General features: G+C 40.9%; 2 protein-coding genes across 3 annotated transcripts in view; one reads left to right on the forward strand and one right to left on the reverse strand.

The window, feature by feature from the left end:
* Nucleotides 1-448: 448 nt before the first annotated feature.
* LOC138607173 (cystathionine gamma-lyase-like) lies at nucleotides 449-11,989 on the reverse strand. Its single transcript, XM_069679742.1, has 12 exons — nucleotides 11,744-11,989; nucleotides 9,645-9,726; nucleotides 9,387-9,482; nucleotides 9,174-9,283; nucleotides 8,611-8,745; nucleotides 8,426-8,483; nucleotides 8,169-8,246; nucleotides 6,774-6,926; nucleotides 5,881-6,002; nucleotides 4,558-4,610; nucleotides 4,075-4,213; nucleotides 449-1,658 (listed from the first exon to the last, which is right to left on the reverse strand). Exons 1-12 carry the CDS (start codon nucleotides 11,927-11,929, stop codon nucleotides 1,641-1,643), a joined length of 1,230 nt encoding a protein of 409 aa, XP_069535843.1. The 5' UTR covers nucleotides 11,930-11,989; the 3' UTR covers nucleotides 449-1,640.
* Nucleotides 11,990-13,797: 1,808 nt separating this feature from the next.
* Nucleotides 13,798-18,915, forward strand: part of LOC138607526 (ankyrin repeat domain-containing protein 13C) — a 28,292-nt gene continuing 23,174 nt past the window's right edge. For both annotated transcript variants that reach the window (XM_069680150.1, XM_069680151.1), the window contains exons 1-2: nucleotides 13,798-14,439; nucleotides 16,907-16,948. In XM_069680150.1, coding sequence (XP_069536251.1) covers nucleotides 14,058-14,439; nucleotides 16,907-16,948 — 424 coding nt within the window. In that variant the 5' untranslated portion in view covers nucleotides 13,798-14,057. The remainder of the gene's footprint in view (nucleotides 14,440-16,906; nucleotides 16,949-18,915) is intronic.

Here is an 18,915-nt window from a genome sequence, read left to right on the forward strand (position 1 = left end):
TATGCAGTCTAACTGGACACGCCAGACTTCAGAAATTGCTCTGATGCTCTGTTTGTGGGTGATAAATTAATACATCAGGCTCTGGCAGAGACTTGCGACGTGGTCAGGCTTATATAAAATCTTAATGGCTTATTTAGAAGCTCCTCAAAGGAGTAAAATCCATTACAAAATCCATTACGTCGTAAGTAAAAAATAAATTAAAGTTCTAGTGAAGCAAAACCTTTAGAGCTGATTTTCCTCCGAGAAATGAAACCTTAAGTCTCCTCCTGAAACTGTTATTGACTCTGATCATTAGGATTAGAACTAGCTCATTTGATCCATCAGCGTGCAGGCCATCTAAAAAGGCTAAATTGGATGTGGCGTATTGACTTGCTACGCTTACCGATGCTGAACTCACAGTTACACTGTGTTTGTGCGCTGGTTCAGAGGAAGTGAGAGACGCAGAGACTTTTACAGCAAACTGATTTTAATGGATTTGTCGGTTACATAATGACATTGATCTTGAGTGGTCCGTCCCAAATGAAGCGTGTATTTAAGCAGGGATGTGGTGGGGGACTACAGAGGGAAAGCAGAAGGAGGGAGGGACTGACTGAAACCTTTTCTTCATCCACAAAACAACATTTGGGAGACATTTTGCTTTTGTCATCCACCCAAATGCTTTGACTACAAGAGTGTTTCTCGGTAAACTATTTCTAATCACCTTTGGTTGCTATTGTGAAACAGAAACAACTTTAAATGTAGTCATTGCTGGGAAATGCTGCTCCAAGTAAGGCGTGTGCGCACCAAACATGACCTCATATATTGGGCAAATAGTCTCAAACCTTAAGGATGTGATTCTTCTCCTCTTGTTCACAGGGCATAAACTTAATGAAGCTTCATATCAAGTTGCAGTTGCACTCTTGTGCTGCTGGAACCAAACCTTTTTTAAGGAATGTTGTTAATTGAATGTAAAATAATTTCACTGGTGTCTCAAATCTTTGAGCAGAGAGAAAACATTTCTGGATTTGGACAGTAGGTGGCAGCATTAGCTTTTCTTGTATGAGTCTTGTTAGTCTGATTAATTCAAATTAATTAAAACATGTCTGTCTTTAATAGAGGAAACTACGCCAGTCATTATTAAGACGTTAATTTTCATTACAGCTACAGATGTACTAATGGGTGGTGATAGAAGGCGTTCTATTTGGAGACCGTTGTGTGCATCACAACTAGGATGCAGCCTTAAGAGCACAGGTTTATACAGCAAAAGAATACAGTGTATACAGCGTTTTTCCTGCAGAACCTCATACCGTCCGTGTCAGTGTCGACTGAATGCCACATTAAAGCCCGCCAAACAAAAGAGAATTAAAACAGAACCGATACAAACACAAAAACAAAGCAAACCAGCATAAGATAAATAAGATTAAAAGTGAGGTTGGCATCAAACAGATTCTCATGTAACAATTAATGTGTTAATTATTCATAGATAGAATCGTTGTATGTTTTTGTTGTTGATGATGTTCCCTGATAGATGAATCTCTGTGCATTGAATTAAGGTACCACATGTTGATCTGCAGTGATTTAAGACTTCAGGTACCTCCGAGCATCATCCTGGCTTTGACTGATTCGACCTCAGCCTCCAGGATTCCCCGGTCGACGACGGCTCACTTCTTCTTTGGATGCTGTTAAAAAGACAGCAGGAAAAGGAAAAACTGATAAGTGAAATCAATAGTTAACATGCTGCACGATGAGTCAAGGCGATGATACAGTAATGGATGGCCCACTGCAGAGAGAACGTGTCAGACCACACAGCAGCAAAGTTATAAACGGCACCAAAACCGTTTGAAAAGATTAACCCACATCTAAGTTTGTGATTCCAAACCAACCCAAGCATGAGCCACTTGTCTGGAAGTTTAACCGCCTGCCCCCGTCTGACCTGACGTCCCTTCCAATTAAACGCTTCACCAATCAGAGGTGCTTCTTCCCTGGCCCGCAGACTGTCTTGGAGATATTTGTCTCCATTTAATTTCCATTTGCTACAGGCGGGCAGCCCGAGGGATTCAGAGACATTATCTGAATCCTGAGGAGAGGAGGTGCTCACAGCCATGCAGGAAACAGATGCATGAAGGGTTTCAGTGAGCTCAATTTCCTACTGATGGTAAAACAGGTGATAGATGGGAATTAGTGGTGAATCATCCAAAAGCAGAGCTCTAAAGCTCCGTTAATACAGATTTAATGTGATATCTGATTCAACTCAGGTTTTCATATCCTAAATTGAATGTAAATGAGCTTTTGCATTCTCACCGTTTCATTAGTTTTTACCATCTGATGAATATATGCGTAATATAAAACACACATCCATTAATCTTCCACACTGAAAAGAAAATCAATAATTCCATCTATATACTTTGCATTTGGTCAAAAAAACCCCTCATCTACAACGCCAAGGCTGAAAGAAATACGGAGGTGTGATAAAACGTCGGGTGCCAACACCAGCCGCTCCAGCAGAGAGAAATGTGATAAAAACACAGATGTCTACATGAGCGCAGCCAGATCTGAGAGAAAGCGGCGCACAGAGGTGAGACAAGATGAACCTAAGCACTGAACATGAAAGTGGATTCTGGGAATAATACTGTTTGTCTCCAACGCAGAATACTTAGAATGTTTTCCACTGCAAAAATAGAAAGAAAGCAAAGCGTGAATAAATCAACTTCAAACGTTTTTAAGATACTGGAGAGAATAACTGAATATTTTCCATACTTTAAATATGGTAATCTCCATTTACAGATTCAACATAGAAATGTAGAATCTGTAGGCAGGGACGTGGATTTTAGGGACGGCAAGTGTTCTGGTTACCGTTTGTAGTACGCTTGTAGTCTGAGTAATATAGACCAATCACGTATCAGCAGGCTGCGGCGTGTGCAGGAAAAACAGTCCGTGAGGAGAGCAAAAGCTTGCGGGCTGTAATGCACCGTAATCCCGGCTCCCATCAGCAGTCATCTGACGACGATTTACCTTCTTAGTAATCTCTATTAACAGACATCTGCATGCTAACAATCGGCTGTAGATCTAAAATTCAACTTGAGTTGAATTCCCTTGACACTGTCACGAAAGCCGTTCAGCATTCAGATTTCCCAACTTCCCCGAATGCATCAGAAATAATCGATCTGACCTCCGTTCAACAAACGAGCATTTTAAAAGTAGTTTTCTCCTTTTGAGGACAGACCTGACAAAGCTTGAATTTTACTTTTTACAAATCTGCATCATGCAGCACGCGGAAAAGGAAGTCTTGACTGGAAGTCGTTTATTGCTAACCGCCGGCTACACGCCCGGCATGTTCACCGTTGTCCCCAGAGGCTATATTGTCGTGAGACTATAGCCGATGGGATCAGAGATAGTTGATATGGTAACATAGAAAGTGGCTTCTGGAGGCACACAAACGTATAAACTGTCAGGAATTTGCTGAGCAAGTGAAAAATGAAGGAATATCCCCTGCACAGAGAGAGAGAGTTACTACAAACTGCAGCAGATACATAAACCTCATAATGCATGATGGATCTGGTCGTTCAGTAGCGAGGAGGGGGATTATTGGATGGGTGTAAACTCCACAGCCCTCTACAAGGTGGACAGCATGCAAGCCCTGCATTTCTAACCCAATCTTTGTCAGCAACTCTTCCTGGTCTAGCTCTTCCTGAATGTTCACAACAGAGTTGACACTCCAGGACGGATTTGTCTTCATTTTCCTGTATATATATTTCCCTGGAAAGTTTGATGCACCAGTGATTTTGTTATCGCATTACCCACAAGTGCAGGTTGCGACCAACGTGATATCCCACACAGACTGGCTATAACCATGTCCTTGTAAAGCACACAGAGGCATGGGTGCTTTTATCCTCTGATTAATCATTAGCGAGTCACACGTGTAGCATCTCCTTCGCAGCATTAAGAACACAGAGTTCTGAGAGTAGAGCATTAAACACCAATCATTATTTTGCGGTTTGACATTTTGTTATTTAAATATTAACTTAGTCCGTTTATTTTGACTGATAAAAAACATATTGGCTTGAGGGACTATCCGAAGCTTTCCTCGTTACTTACAGCGGCATCCAGTGCTTGCTCGATGTCTTCAATGATGTCCTCCTCGTCCTCCAGGCCCACAGAGAGCCTGATCAGCGTGTCACTGATGCCCAGGACTTTCCTCTCGTTTTCCGGAACTGACGCATGAGTCATTATCGCCCTAACATGATGATAGAGACACAGCCACTTGCATATGAGCCATAAACAGGAGAACATTCACTACTTTATTTCCATCATACAGTCAGCTTGTCTGCTCTCATCTCAAAGTGTGTAGATATTTTTCTTGATCTCTGCTGCCCCCTTTTGGCCCATTTATTACATTACAACTTAAAACCATTATAAATGTCAGGTCTACTTATTTACTTATTTATTCATATTTAAGTTATAATTTGGATTAATTAATAGGGTATAATTTCTAACATGTTGTTCTTTAGTGCTGTTGAATATAAAAAATTAACACCCCATTAAAGTAATATAATAACTACATCCTGCAGGGATACTTACGGATGTTCTGCTAAACTCTCATAACCACCCAGACTCTCGGCTATCGCAAAAATCTGAAATGAAGGACAAAAGAGGACACGAAGTGAGACAAATGAAGGACATACAAAATAATGTGTGAAGCTACTGGAAAATGATAGCTGACACACAAAAGATGATAAATAACAGAAACCCTCCAAGCCATGGTCATATAGTTTGCTTACATCTTCTGTTTTGGATCATTTTGAAAGTTACCAACGCGAGCATTAAGCGGTCTGTCATACACAGCAAAATACACTGTGGTCTTCTTTTGACACCATGCTGCAGCATCATTTGGTAAATACAAAGTAAAGATAAGTAACCTGTTCATTGAGGATCCACTTTACAAGGCCAAAAAATGCAATGATGTCAATCTACATCAGTTTTATGTCAGTCCAAGATTTTATTTATAGTGCATTTTTTAAAGGAGCAATTCTCCCCTGGAAAAAGCCGCTGTCAGTCAAAGCTGGTGTTCTCTGTAATCGATAGAAGCAGTAATATTTGAAATTGGCACATAGCTGTGAAGAAAGTTGTTCAAACAGCTCGTGGTTTCACCCGTTTAACATTCCTACAACACCCAGCTTGTATTGTACCCCTCCCTCTGAAAGGAACGGCCCAGCGAGAGACAATGGAGTGAAATACTACTGTTTTGCTGCAGGCAACGGCTCAGGGTGGTGGATTGTCTAAAAAAAAAAAACTTCAGTCTACATTTCAAACCTGACAATTTTGAACGAGACATGACTCCGTTATAAATGTGGAATGTCTGGGAGGGAAAACTGGGGAGCAGGCAGCGCTTCAAGGCACCTCACAGAACACATGATTACATGTTACGGTACATGTTTTTCAAACTAAACACCGCAGACATCAGAGGCGGGCATCCTAGATTGGAGAGTGTAATTTAGCAAGCTCCCTGGCCTCCACCAGATGACGCGTTTTATGTAGTCTGGTGGAGGTTTTCCAGGGCCCATTGGAGAAGCGGATAGCGTCCTCCAAAGGCGCAGAGCTAAATTGCATTTTTTTTCTTTACCATAACGGCATCAGCTTCCCATAACAGCCTGATAGGACTGAGGTTGAAAGTCAGCAAACTGGCCCTTTTAACAATCTTCACCTTCGGAAAAAAGCTCATCTACTGTACACATTAAAAACGCTTTTCTAAAGAACACTTGTAGTTTTTCCATCACCTGTAATGTCAGTCTGGAAATCTGATTAAGTAATTTTGCAAAGGGCCATCCAGTCTCCAAACATCATCAACTTGCAGAACAGCAGCCAAACTAATCATCCAGATGAAATTAAAAATTGCCAAATTACTTTGAGGTTACTCAGGAAGGCACTCGCATGCTCCAGTTTCCCCTTAATGTAGAAGGTGATCATCCCTGGACATCCAGTGCACTGTCTCTTCATCACTTCATGCTGCGGGTGGGAGGGCAGCCCTGCGATGAGAGATGGAGAACAGGACAAAACCAGTCAGGTGGAGATACCAGGATGTTTGTACAAGTAGAGGCGTGCCTGCTCAGAGACTGTCTGTGGGTTTGAAAACACCTGAGTAAGTTCTCTCTTATTCGTAAGTGTAATTTTAAATATACTGTGCATGTATGATCTTAGGCAGACTTTATTCTTACCATTGCACTGCTTTGGTGGACTGCTATTTAAAAAGCTGCAGGTATAGATGTAAAGCGGAGCTGCAGATGTAATTTGAGGCAATAACTAAAGCAACATGATGTGCAGATCAATGTGTGTCAGGATACTGGCTACAAAACATGCGAGTTCTGGCGGCTGTGAATGATTAAAAACCTTTGTATAACAAGATTAAAGAAAGGAACTGCTATCCAGCCACAGTTTTCATGCTTTTTTCTGCAGCATGCTGCTATTGAGAAGATTAAACATTTGCTCATGAGCCCTGATCTGTTTGGACTTTAGCCACCTGTAACCACCTTTAGAAGATGATTAAAACGTGAAAAACCTGTTTAATCTGTTGACTGATACCATTGTTTTCTACACAAGGCCTCTCTTTTGGGAACTGTGAACTCAGAGCACCTCATGTTTCGTAACCGAGTCTGTGGATCACTTCCATGACATAAAAGAAATAACCATGGGTGCATTTTTATTTTGCAATCCAGGCTTGGAGTGATAACAGGCATGTCTCTACATGGAGATAGGTTCTATGCCAAGCTTGGGCTTATACGTATACTCCACTGCATTACCTGGGAAGATCACACGCTCCACTCGGGGATCAGCCTCCAGAAACTTGGCAACAGCCATGCCGTTCTTGAAGTGTCGCTCCATCCGCAGGTGTAGCGTCTTCAGTCCTCTGTTGCACAGGTAGCAGTCGAAGGGAGACGGTACACCGCCCAGGGCTGAACAAAGGCAAGAACACATGAAGAAAGAAATGGATAACAAAGCCTGCCAAAACCGTGATCTGTAAAACATACTTCAGTCTGAAAAGGTTTAACATTTTGTCCTTAAGTGCGCGTTGTGCTTGTTTAATGAGTGAATGTAGGTCAGGCTGAAACAACTGAGCCATTAAATACTTAGTGTGGTAGAGCCGGAGGTGAATGCACTCTGTGACATCCGTGACACTTAACTTCAGATATATAATTTGTAAAACTGGATCCAGCTTATGTTTGCCTTATTGTTGGATAAGTGACTCAAATCAATACATTCGCAACACCAGTCCACTGCAGATCTAATGAAGCCCTAACCTCACCTGATGAAAGTTATTTAGGGTGCTTTCACACCTAAAGTCATCCGTCTCTGCAAGTGTAAGCACCCGTAAACAATACACAGTTTTTGGTTCCCTTCGTATGTGTGGTTTAGATCGCTTTCTCACCTACAGTGAACCAAATTCTGGACCACTTAGAAGTGAACCGAGACCCCCGTTTTTCAGGCGGACCAGAGTGGTCCGCACCAAAGTTCGAGATTGCTTTCACACCACCCCGAAAACTGACCGGACTATGTGGCTAAACCATAGACTGTATAAAAAGATGGACACGACAGCTCCCTGAAAGTGAAGCCAAAACATCTCTATCGCCCCCTGCTGACTGGCTGCAGTATAGGTCATAAAGCCTGCCTCCTCCATGTTGACAGATGGGACATGGGTCAAACTATAAAATCAAAATGGACAGCTCTGTTGACAAATATGATTCCTGCAGCCAATCAGTTCCAGATAAGCAGAGTGGAGGACGATCCGCGAGAGGAAACGTAACTAAAACAATCACTACAGTCATTGAAGTTTACATATCTGTGAACGTCCGCTTCAGACAGACACAAGAAGCTGTTCTGCTGTTTAATACACAGGCGTGCTTGCTGTTTTTTCCGTGAGTTAAGTATGTGTTTTGGTAGCAGAAGTGGCTACGGCCGCTCCACCCGCCGATCTCTACTGTGCAGACTCTGGCTCCAAATGACGTCACCGTCACAAGATGGCAGCACCTATCACAGGGGCTACTTTGGCAACACTTTTGTACAATGAGAACAGATAGAGACACGTCGTCCATCTATATATACAGTCATTGGGCTAAACACACCAGGGTTGGGTTTAAACGGACCAAACAGCTCAGGTGTGAAAGCACCCTTGGTCAGAATTTAATTAGTTTACTTACCATTTTGCAAGAACTTCAGTCGGTCATACAGATCATCCCGGGTCACTGAGATCAGACCCATCACCACATCACTGTGACCTGTCACAATAAAAGGCAGGATAAAGAGAAGGTTGAGATCCAAACAGAAAGCGGCGTAATAGAGCTATTGTTATAATTTGACTATTTAGGTTGCTTTATTTTAGAATCATATTTTTCTGTAACTATTATACTATTTCATGAAAATCTTCTGTTAAAGTGTTAAAATGAACAAAACCTACCGTTCATATATTTGGTGGCTGAATACATGCAGATATCAGCTCCCAAAGCCAAGGGGCGCTACAGGTACACAAACACACAAGTTAATCAGTGACTGGTTTCCACATGAGCTGTAATTCAATAGCAGGAAGCTATTTAACAGCTGCTTCAACATCAAAAGAGCGTGAAGCGCACATCTGTCACTCACCTGGAAGTAGGCGGACATGAAGGTGTTGTCCACGACCACCACGATGTCTTTGCTGTGTGCGTGCACCAACTCAGAACAGGCCTTTATGTCAACGACCTTCATTGTGGGGTTGGTGGGTGTCTCGATCCACACCAGCTACGCAAGGGAAGAGATGATGTCATGTAATTGTAGCAGCATGTTTGGAAAGGGGGATGTTGCAAACAGCTCAGTCCTGGCACCAGTTTACAAAAACCTGAATCATGATGACTGCTCCACGTTTGCACAAGGGAAATGACACACCCAGTTATGCAACAATTATGCAACTTTTAAGGACTTGATTTTTTGGTTTTCAACCCCCTTGAACTTTTCCATATATTCATCACTTTACAACTGCAGATTGAGATGCATTTTATTGGGGATGTGTAGAATGGTCGATCATAAAGCGGTGATGTAAAAAGGTGTTTCAAATTACTTTACTTTACTGTGAAACCCCCTCACTAAGATCACTACTACTGCATTCAGCTTATGAAAGCCTTGTTTAAGGCACTATATACATATATAAACTACACCATTCTTTGACTTACTTTGGTGTTGGGCTTCAGAGCAGCCTTGAGCTTCTCCGGCTTTGTACAGTCGACAAAAGACACCTCCAGGCCAAATTCACAGGCAATTCTTTGGAAGTAGCGGTTTGTGCCTGCCAATTGAGAAAGTAAAAGTAGTCAGAATATGCTTCTTCTTTGACGTAAAATGTGGGTATTTAATGGCCGAAGGAAACGTATAATAATGAGTTTTCTCACCTCCATACACGTCATCCATGCAGACGATGCCATCACCGGCCTTCAACATGTGGGTGATGGTCACTGTGGCTGCCAGCCCTGATGCAAGAGCAAGGCCTGCAGGAGAAAAGCAAGAAACTTTTAGAAACAACACAAAGGCTGCAGTTTGCACACTTTTAATCTCTTTTGTTGAGCTATTATGTTAAAAAAACAATGTGATTAAATACCTAATGTCTGTGGAAAAGTTTGCTATGATTTTGTTATAACAGTCGTACTTACAATACTTTGCTCCATCCAAAGCAGCCACAGCCTTCTCCAGGCAGTTTCTTGTCGGGTTTCCACTCCGGCTGTATTCAAACCCCTACATAAAAGCATGGTGATAAGAAATATCAGTCACAAAAATCTACAGTTTGAGCTCAGAAATATACTGTTTTTAAATGACAACAGAAAGCAGTATTTTGGCTGTGCCATCTTAACTTCTTCATCACCAAAAAGGTTTCATCCACACCTGCACCGGCTAACCGCTATTACAAACAGGCAACACCAGTACTTAACTTTAATATCTGTTGCATAATCTGTCTGTGGGGGCACAAGTTTGACAGCTGTGAGAACCGCTTATTGCAAAGTATTTGAGTCATGAAACGAGACATTTAGATAACAGGTTAAAATGTGAGAAAGACGGCTTCACCCAGTAATTTAACTCCTCACTGCTGAAAAGAGACAACTGTGATTTGAGCCATCTGTTGGGAAAAAGCTAAAATGTTGTTCTGGCTCAAATAAATGTAGAAATGTTTTTTTTTATGCTGTTTAAATGAGTAACATATAAAAATATCTGCTAGTTTACGCGAAATAAGTTGCTTTTTTTGGTACTGTGAAAGTTCTGAAGTGTTTGTGAAACACGACATGTTTTGAATAATGATAACATAGGCAGTTATTGCCTTTAGATATATAACAGAGTTTGAATAGCCTTGAGCAAACAGAGTGTGTAAGTTTCAATAAAGCTGAACATGGGCAAAAAAAACAAATGCTACTATTCTAGTTTGGCAAGTTTACTCTTGTTATTAATGAAAAGGCATCAGCCACTGTTTCGAAATGTTTAACGTGGTCTTTCAAACTCGGTTTCATGTGAAACAGGGACATTGTGAGTAGTCAGAGGGGCCAGAAAAACTAGAAACAAGGTCAAGAGGTCAGGAGATCACCATGAGCGGTGGGTTCAGGTATTGGTCAGTGAAAATTAAGGATGAATTGTAGCTTAATGCTGTTTGTGACTCAAGATTAGACTTAAAATGGGGAAATATTAAATGCAAATGGATTGTGCCTTTGTGCCAAACACACTAAAAACCTAAATGACCTCTGCTCTCGTTCAGTTTATGGCTTGTTATTCTACGTGTGATTGTAGTTACAATAGTCCATTCAAACTTGTAATCTGTAGCCGAAGACAATTCACGAGTAACCTAAAGTATAATCGTTGACGGAGACAAAAAGCAGTTGTACGAGCCAACTTTTGTGTATGGTCTTAACTTCAATGGGAGTGTGATATTAAAGGGGAAAATTGCATGTTTAATCTGGACGCCCATGCACAGCTTTGGCATTCCTTTAAACAACAGGGGAGGGAAGAAGTAAGTTAAAATTTGACTGCTGAGGAACCCTGAAGGCTGTGCTCACTGTTTGACTATTAACAGGTAATGCAAGTGTATGACACATGTACACAGTCACTCACTTACACGGGAAAGAAAAAAAGACCTCTGTATTGTCATTCCGGATACTTCTCACTGAAACACCTTGCTTTAATACAACACAATACAGGACAGTATACAGACTTACAATAACCATGTTCAGAATAGTAATCAGCTCTGTTGAAGTCTACAGACTGGCTAGTTTTTAAAAGTTCAGTTTCTTGGTAAGATTTTAGTTTAATAATTATAATTTCTTGAAGAAAGAAAGTGCAGCAAGGATATTGATTATGATATTGTAAGAGTTGTAACTGAACATTCCTGGACCTGGAAGGTAGTAGAAGGTTGTAATTTGTTTTATTATTTATGAGTGATTTGGCTGCTTTAACGCTGAATTGCCCATTGGGGTTATTAAAATATCTATTTATGAAGTAATCTATCAACATAGTAACATTATGTATTTAAATATATTCTGATAAAACAAAATATATTCTAAGAATTGTATAACGTTCATCTTGTGGCAACATATGACAATGTCTGAGATATATCTTCAAACAAAAAAAACAACTGAATAATCATTTATTGCCCATTTAAGTCCTCGTGCATGACCCCTTCATATGAGCTATACGCACGTGCACCAGATCGTACCCACCACCCCCCTTGGCCCCGTCTCCTTAAGTAACCAAGTCATATCGAGCTACTTACAGCATGGTTTCCTGGTCCGTTTTGCTTGAACGTGGTAGAAAGGGAAATCGGCGGCACTACAGCCATTGACTTCCATTGCTCCGGCTCCTGTCCGACGTGAATAGCCTCTGTGGCGAACGATTTAAAAGCCGTGCTGAAGCCGGCGAACAATTCGTTCTGCTCTTCGTGTTTGTGATTTTGCTCCATGACAATAAGTTTCGACAGACGTGGGCCAAAGTGAACTCAGGGTGTCGGAGTATGCATCACCGCTATATGGTAAAGGGGAAAGCCATTTAACGTAGCTGTAAGCTGCGCTCGCAGGCGTCAGCCAATCAGTGCTCATCAACACGCAGGAGAAGGCGCCGATTGGTGAGACTGCAGGGGCGTCCAAACCACGTGACCATGCACGTTGTTTGCGTTCTTTGTGTGTGTACTGATGTAACGTTTACTGTAGTTTGAGTCAGGGCTAGGGGTTTACGCCATGATAATACATGAAGAAGTTACGACTTGTTCTTGTGTGTTTCATGCATTACAAATTAATTGTTTTTCTTTATTTAACACGCCAATTACAGTATAAGAATCAGAATTTTTTAAATGCTCCTAAAAATGAGGTTTTTGTCAATTTTAGTCTAAGAAAAGGTACACACACTTTTATGTAACCAACCAATACAATACTCGGGATATTTCTCAATCACCACCAAAAGAGTTGTTGTAGTTACAAATAATGTACATTGAATTTCATGCATTCTTGTTCATCGTGGGGCTCACAACAGAGGTTTAAGTTGTGTTTCCATTCTTGTGCCATAGGGGGAGGAAGTGCTCTGCAATCTCTCAGTGATATCACTAGAAGTCTGCTCTGCTTTACCCCGTCTAAAGCTAGGGAGACTGATGATTCAGTTGTACTTATAACAAGTGCGTCCTTGAAAAATACAACCAAAATAGAAGTGGAAAGACAGAAAATAATAAAAAACAAACATACAGGAACAATCAGTGGGGGATCTAAGTAAATGAATACAAAAGCCATAAATAATACCTACATAATGTCTACATAATGTATATGCTGAAATAAAAAGTAGGACCTCCTAAAACTTTAATATTGAACATACACTCCACAATATTACAGTAACTAATAAACCATTTGTTTATTGTGTAATTACAAAATATTGTGTACTACACAAATGTGTGGAATTAAAACTGCGTAGATTCAGTTATAATCATAAGCAGGACAACAGCAAAACAGGGTACACTTGATGGTTGTTGTTACATCCAATAATGTACAGATGCTTGTTAGCTATTGGAAGTTGGTTCTATGGAAGTCTTTTTGTCTTGTAATAATTTGTATTCTGTGATACAAAAGTATTTATTGATCTTGTCGAAATATACCCTGCAGGCAAATAAAGGACAGTAATTAAGTATACACCTGTGTGTCTTTTCCTGCAGATCTCATTTTGTCTGTATGCATTTCATTTGGAAATAATATCTTACACCTGCAATTCACATTGGGTAACTAAGAATATATTGTGATGATATAACTTTTACTGTAGGCTAATTTTACTGCTTATAGAGGATTTAACAGACTGATATCAGAACCTTTACTTAGGTGAATCATTAGAGTACAAAATACAAGGCCAAAAATATTTAAAAACATGTTGCAGTCAAACCATTTGTTACACCGAAATGATCTAAATTATATTAAGTAGTGTTATTAACAATTAAATTTCAATTTCTGAATATCAAGAACCTTTATTTATGTATACAATTGAGTGGACTAGCATTATAATATAATATAATATTATAATATAAATATAATTGTATATACCGGTAGATTCATTATCAGAAAAAACACTGTAGCTGCTATAGCTGTGAGATATCGGTACTTATGTTGCTCAAGTATGGCACTTTAGTACTCTTTATAACTTCCCACCTGTGTGTATTGGATTAAAAAAATGTACCAAAGTTGTAAGCATAAGCAAGTGACCGTTAGTAACCTTTCCCGAACTCTCGCGATACTACGGGGCGGAAGAGTCGAATCTTCCCTCGTAGTCAACTGGAGCCGCTTATGTTGTGCAGCAACCAGTAACCGACGACAGTTTCGGACGAGAGGAGGAGACCAAACTGTTTGTTTTCTGGGTAAACCGGTGAAAGGGACCTTCTACTTGTTCGTTTTCGAACAAACGGTCGTTTTTGTCTAGTCGGCGAAGAAGCAAGTGTTTACATGTTGTACAATTTACAGTGTTTGCGGGGAGACTTCCAACTGGCGAATCGCATCAGTTCGCCCGGAGGGTCATCGTCAGAGACGACACCCTCTGCTCCGTCAACGTCAACTGTTTAGAAAATGACCGGAGAGAAGATCCGCTCCCTGCGCAAGGACCACAGGCCGAGCAAGGACGAGGATTTACTGGAGCCGGACGAGGAGGCTGCAACCGGGACGTTCACCGCTTCCAAGACGAACAACAAGAGCAGAGCGAGTAAAATCTTCAGCAATCACAAGTTAATCAAGTCTTCATCCACACAGCAGCAGCAGCAGAACCAACAGTCGCAGATTAATGCCAACACAAACACACTGCCATCATCGGAAGTCATCGATGATAATAACAAAAACCCCATTATCCGAACCGGGCAGGACTTTCCAGTGCATGAGTGTGTGTTTAAAGGAGATGTCCGACGCCTGTCTTCGCTCATACGGACGCAGAATATCGCACAGAAGGACGTCCATGGTGAGTCTGTCAGCTTTCATCTTTGAAGGCAGGATCTCAAAACCCATCATGATCATCCACCAATTTCAAGGTCCAGTGAAGCTTAGTTTTAGTTTGCTGATAGGCCATCAGTCTCCAGTGGCTCTAAATGTAGGCGAGGCTTCTCCCTGCCACAGGCCTGGAGAACTGATTCCCAAAATGAGGAATAGTTTGGTTTCACTACATTACACTGTCCTTAAATCCTGTTTCTTAAAGTTAACTGAACAATTAAGTGTGTAGGAATGATTGTTTACATCAGAAGCTTAAATCCCTCCTCCATTCTGCAACTTTAATATATCTTATTAGTTTAAATTTGTTATAATTCACCTTTATTTCTTCATAGCCAAATGTCAGTGTATTTAGAGAATATTGGGCGACTGATAGCTCCTCTTGTGTGGTTCAAAGTCTGCTCAGATAACACAACACAACGACTTTTAAAGAAATCCTCCCTGCTCCGGTTCATGTGCTGAGACAAAAGACGTACTTGGGCTCAGTGTCAGCCCTGGAATGTTGTTTCTCCTGTAGTCAAACCTCTGACGTGGTGTGATACGGTGTAATACAACCAGAGGTCAGACAGTGAATCTGCCTCCAGTGTTGTTTTTTAACCTGTGTCTTTAATGGTTTTTAACATCTTGTTGAGGGTTAGCAGCATGGCTTAGTGAAAGCAGTTTGTGTGTTATCTACATATGAGTTTAGCTGACTGGCACTGATGTCAATCGAATCTGTAAGGAGGGTATAAAAGTATAAATGCTTTATTAAGTCTTCCTGTAAGCCCAACATTAGCCCCATGTACTGCAAGTATTATAAACAGTGAATGCTCAATGACTTCCCACTTACTATATTAGTAGATGTGTCAAACCAGTTCAGATTATGTTGCTCTTATGCTTCAAGGTTTTGCCTTGTTCAGCGTTACAGAGCTGCAACTCACAATTACTTTTATTATTTATTCATAGGGTGATTTTCTTTTCTATAAATCATTGCCTATAGAATCTCAGAGAAACATGAAGAATAGTTGCTTGTCTGTCCTGCTTTATTAAACATAATACAATTGCATTGATACTAACAGTGAATCGCATTATCATTACAGCACTTTGGTTTTTCATGCTTTCATAGATGAAAGTGCCAAAGAAAAACACTGACAACAAGTTGTGGATTATCTAGAGCAGTGGTTCTCAACTGGTGGTTCAGGACCCAAAAGCTGTTTTCAGTGGGTCGCAGATGTTTACTTAATATACTAAAAAAGTTGTGGCAAAAGGTCTGTGCTGCGCTTTTATTTTGAAGGACATGGTTTCCTATGATGTGCCTGCATTAGTAGTGGAGTTTATTCACACTCCATGTATCCACTGGTTGGGTAATTCCAGCTACAGTTACATTCTTAAAACTTGATGAGCCCTTCAGTAGTTGCATTATTTTGCACTTTGAGTTAATTCTATTGAAAAAGTAATGAATTAAATAAATTGTAGAGGGAATATTTTCCTCGTATGCACTGCCGCCTCCTGGTCATTTTGCTTGACTGTTATACTGTTGTGTTTTGTGATGACATACTGTGATGGTTTTCTTCCGTCTCAGCTCCAAAATGCAACATTTTTCTTATTAAATACATTTGAGTGGTTGAAAATTTTCAGAAATATGGGTCTCCATTTGTCATTGTTTCGGTAGTGGAGGGTCCTGAGGCTACACCAGTTGAGAACCACTGATCTAGAGTAACCAGGATACAGATATCTGGAAGGAACACTGCTGATGAGTTTTTAAAGTGTTACTTTTCCATGCCTGAAATGTAACACAAATCAATTTCCATTAACTTCTATTGAGTTGGGTTGATGGCAAAAATGTAGCAGAACTTCAGCAGAAAAAAATGTCTTGAACTGGAGACGCGATTGTTGTTGTCTCTGTTGTGCCACTGCCCTAAGTTTGCAGTTTATCACAACGTGGAGTGGGGCTGCTGGCTGATCCCCCAGCTTGTATTTTTACCCACATCAGGGCTTCTGCAGGGCAGGCCCTCTTTACTTTGGATGCGTGCCCACCACTCTCCTCCTCCTGAAGGAGCTGACAGGGCACGTTGGCTTCCTCTTGAGGGATTTTCCAAATGCTTATGAGGCGCATTTTACATCCTGGGAAAAAAAAAAATCTGCGCTTATCCACACCTGACTGAAATGTTATTTTCCCTGAGAGCATTTCTCTCCATCCAGTGTTTACTTTATATCTGTAGACATGCCGGTTAAATTCACCTTATTTCATGGGTGCATTAGGTTAATAGACCACAATATTGCTTGTTATGGTAGAAGAACACACAACGGGAAAATACTCACCGTATCATTAAGAATTGACTGGATTCTGCCTCCCAATTTAAACATCTAATTGACTCTGAGTGTGACAGTCCTAGAGGCACTGTGCTCATCACAGACTCTCATCTCTCATTGTGACAACACACTTTTTTCTCGCCCTATAGGAAACACGCCGTTGCATCTCGCTGTCATGATGGGCCACAAAGGTGAGAAGTGTTTATAGATGCGCTGCCATGCGGTTTATTTTTGTCTCTCTCTCTGTGTGTCTCTATGGCTTTCTAAATGAATCCCTCTGCGACTCTGCATGTCTTTTTGTTTGTGCTTCTGTTTTACTTGTGTGTGTGTGTCTCACTTAGTTTCCCTGTCTTTGTGTGTGCATTTGTCTGGCTCAGCACCACCAGACATTTGTCACAGATCGCCACACAAATCCCAGACGGAAAGATGCTCATGCATGAATAAAGAGGACGTGTTTATGGATTTTCGCCTTGTTATAAGCAGAATTTCTTTTTGAATACATGTGTAGAAAATATCAGAACAAATTTAATTAGCAGGGATTAGATAATGATGACACTGCAAGAAATATGATCCTCTCAGCAGCTGGAGTCTCTTGTTCTGAGAAATGTTCCACCGCCAGCTCAATGAGTTTAAATTTGGCTAATGAGATAATTTGTTAAGATAAGTCATGTCGTTTTTAAATCCCATAATATTTGCAAAGTGTGCTGTTAATAGTCTTCTGCTTGTGCTGAAAGGGGTTGCTTAGCTTTGATCAGAGTTTTAGTGGAGAGTTGTAAAGAAGAGGGCACAAAAGTTCACACAGTTTTCACACAGAAGATACAACACAGCATTTGACAAAAAAAACCTGGAAATCAGGTTACAAGTTGTCGCACATCCTATCATAACAATCAGTTTGGTGTTTATTTCACTGTGTCATGATGTATCAAAGCATTGTTGAAACCTTGCATGTATTTGTCTTTAGCTGAAAGCATGTGCATGAAATATTAACGCACTGCCCCTTTGTGAGGCGATGCTTACATTAAATATCACAGGCAGTCTTCAGAACATGCTTCTGAAAAATTAATCCCGTTTGTGCAGCAGGCTCTCGGCGAAGCATAGGGTTACCCGTACTGCACGTTCCTATTTGTTTAGCGCCTGTTATTCGAGCACGGGTTTCAATTGATTTCACATTCGCAAAGTTCAATTCCTGTCGCCAGATTGAAGGCCCTCCTGCTCCTGCCTATCGGTGATATAGACAACGTCGTGCGGAAGTGCAGTGGCGGATGGGACGCTATAGAATTGATTGTGCTAATGAGGTTGCCTATCTCCTGCCTGAGCTGCCTCTCTGTCTCCTGGGATGCTCGGGCCAGACAGGCTGAAGGCTACAGCATGAGATCATAGTCTGGGTGTGGCTGGTCTGCTGGGATGGAGAGGACAAGGCTTTCTCTGTGTACAGCTGAGTGTCCGTGTTATTTACAAGGCTGGTAATAACAGTGAGGCACGTCTGTAGCCCCTTCAATCTTAACTGTTGTACAGCTGAAAAATACAGCAGTCGAAACGGAGCATAACAGAGTTCATATTTGATGCTCTGCCAATAGAAAGGAGTGAAATACTGAAGAAAGAGTGTCACAGAAGTGTTTTCCCAGCTCTCTGTATTATAAAAAATGGCCACAGCACATCAAGGCAAAATGCTTCATCCATACTAATTTAGTACTTTATGGAAAAGTGTATTCGGCTGACTCTCAGTTACCTCTTTTTGTCATTGATTAATCTGCCATCCTTTATTTTCTCAGTTTATCTTTAATGTCTTCATCTGTTTTGTCTGACGAACACTTCAAAAACTAAATATAAACAGCATAAAATGATGTAAAACAAGCAAAAGCAGTACATTTTCATTACGGGGAAGCTGTAGCTGTAGTTCCAAGATGACACCGTGGTCAGAGGTACGAGATTAAGACTTTATCTGCTGAAGCCTGTTCCCTTTCATGTCCCCCTCAAAGGACAGAAACAATTTTCTATTTGTCCAGCGCTTTTGATATCTGTTCCCATGCCCGATATTTCAAATTGGTTTAGGAGATACAAGATAACAACCTTGTGATTTTTTTGGCGACAATGCGCCACTTTGGCACAGTCCATCTGAAGGCCCTCAGAGCTGCAGTTTATCAGCTTGTCAGTAACA

The sequence above is a fragment of the Semicossyphus pulcher genome, unplaced genomic scaffold, assembly GCF_022749685.1.
Source record: "Semicossyphus pulcher isolate SPU_LCO1_2020_fin unplaced genomic scaffold, fSemPul1.0.p SCAF_4, whole genome shotgun sequence".
NCBI classification, from domain to species: Eukaryota; Metazoa; Chordata; class Actinopteri; order Labriformes; family Labridae; genus Semicossyphus; species Semicossyphus pulcher.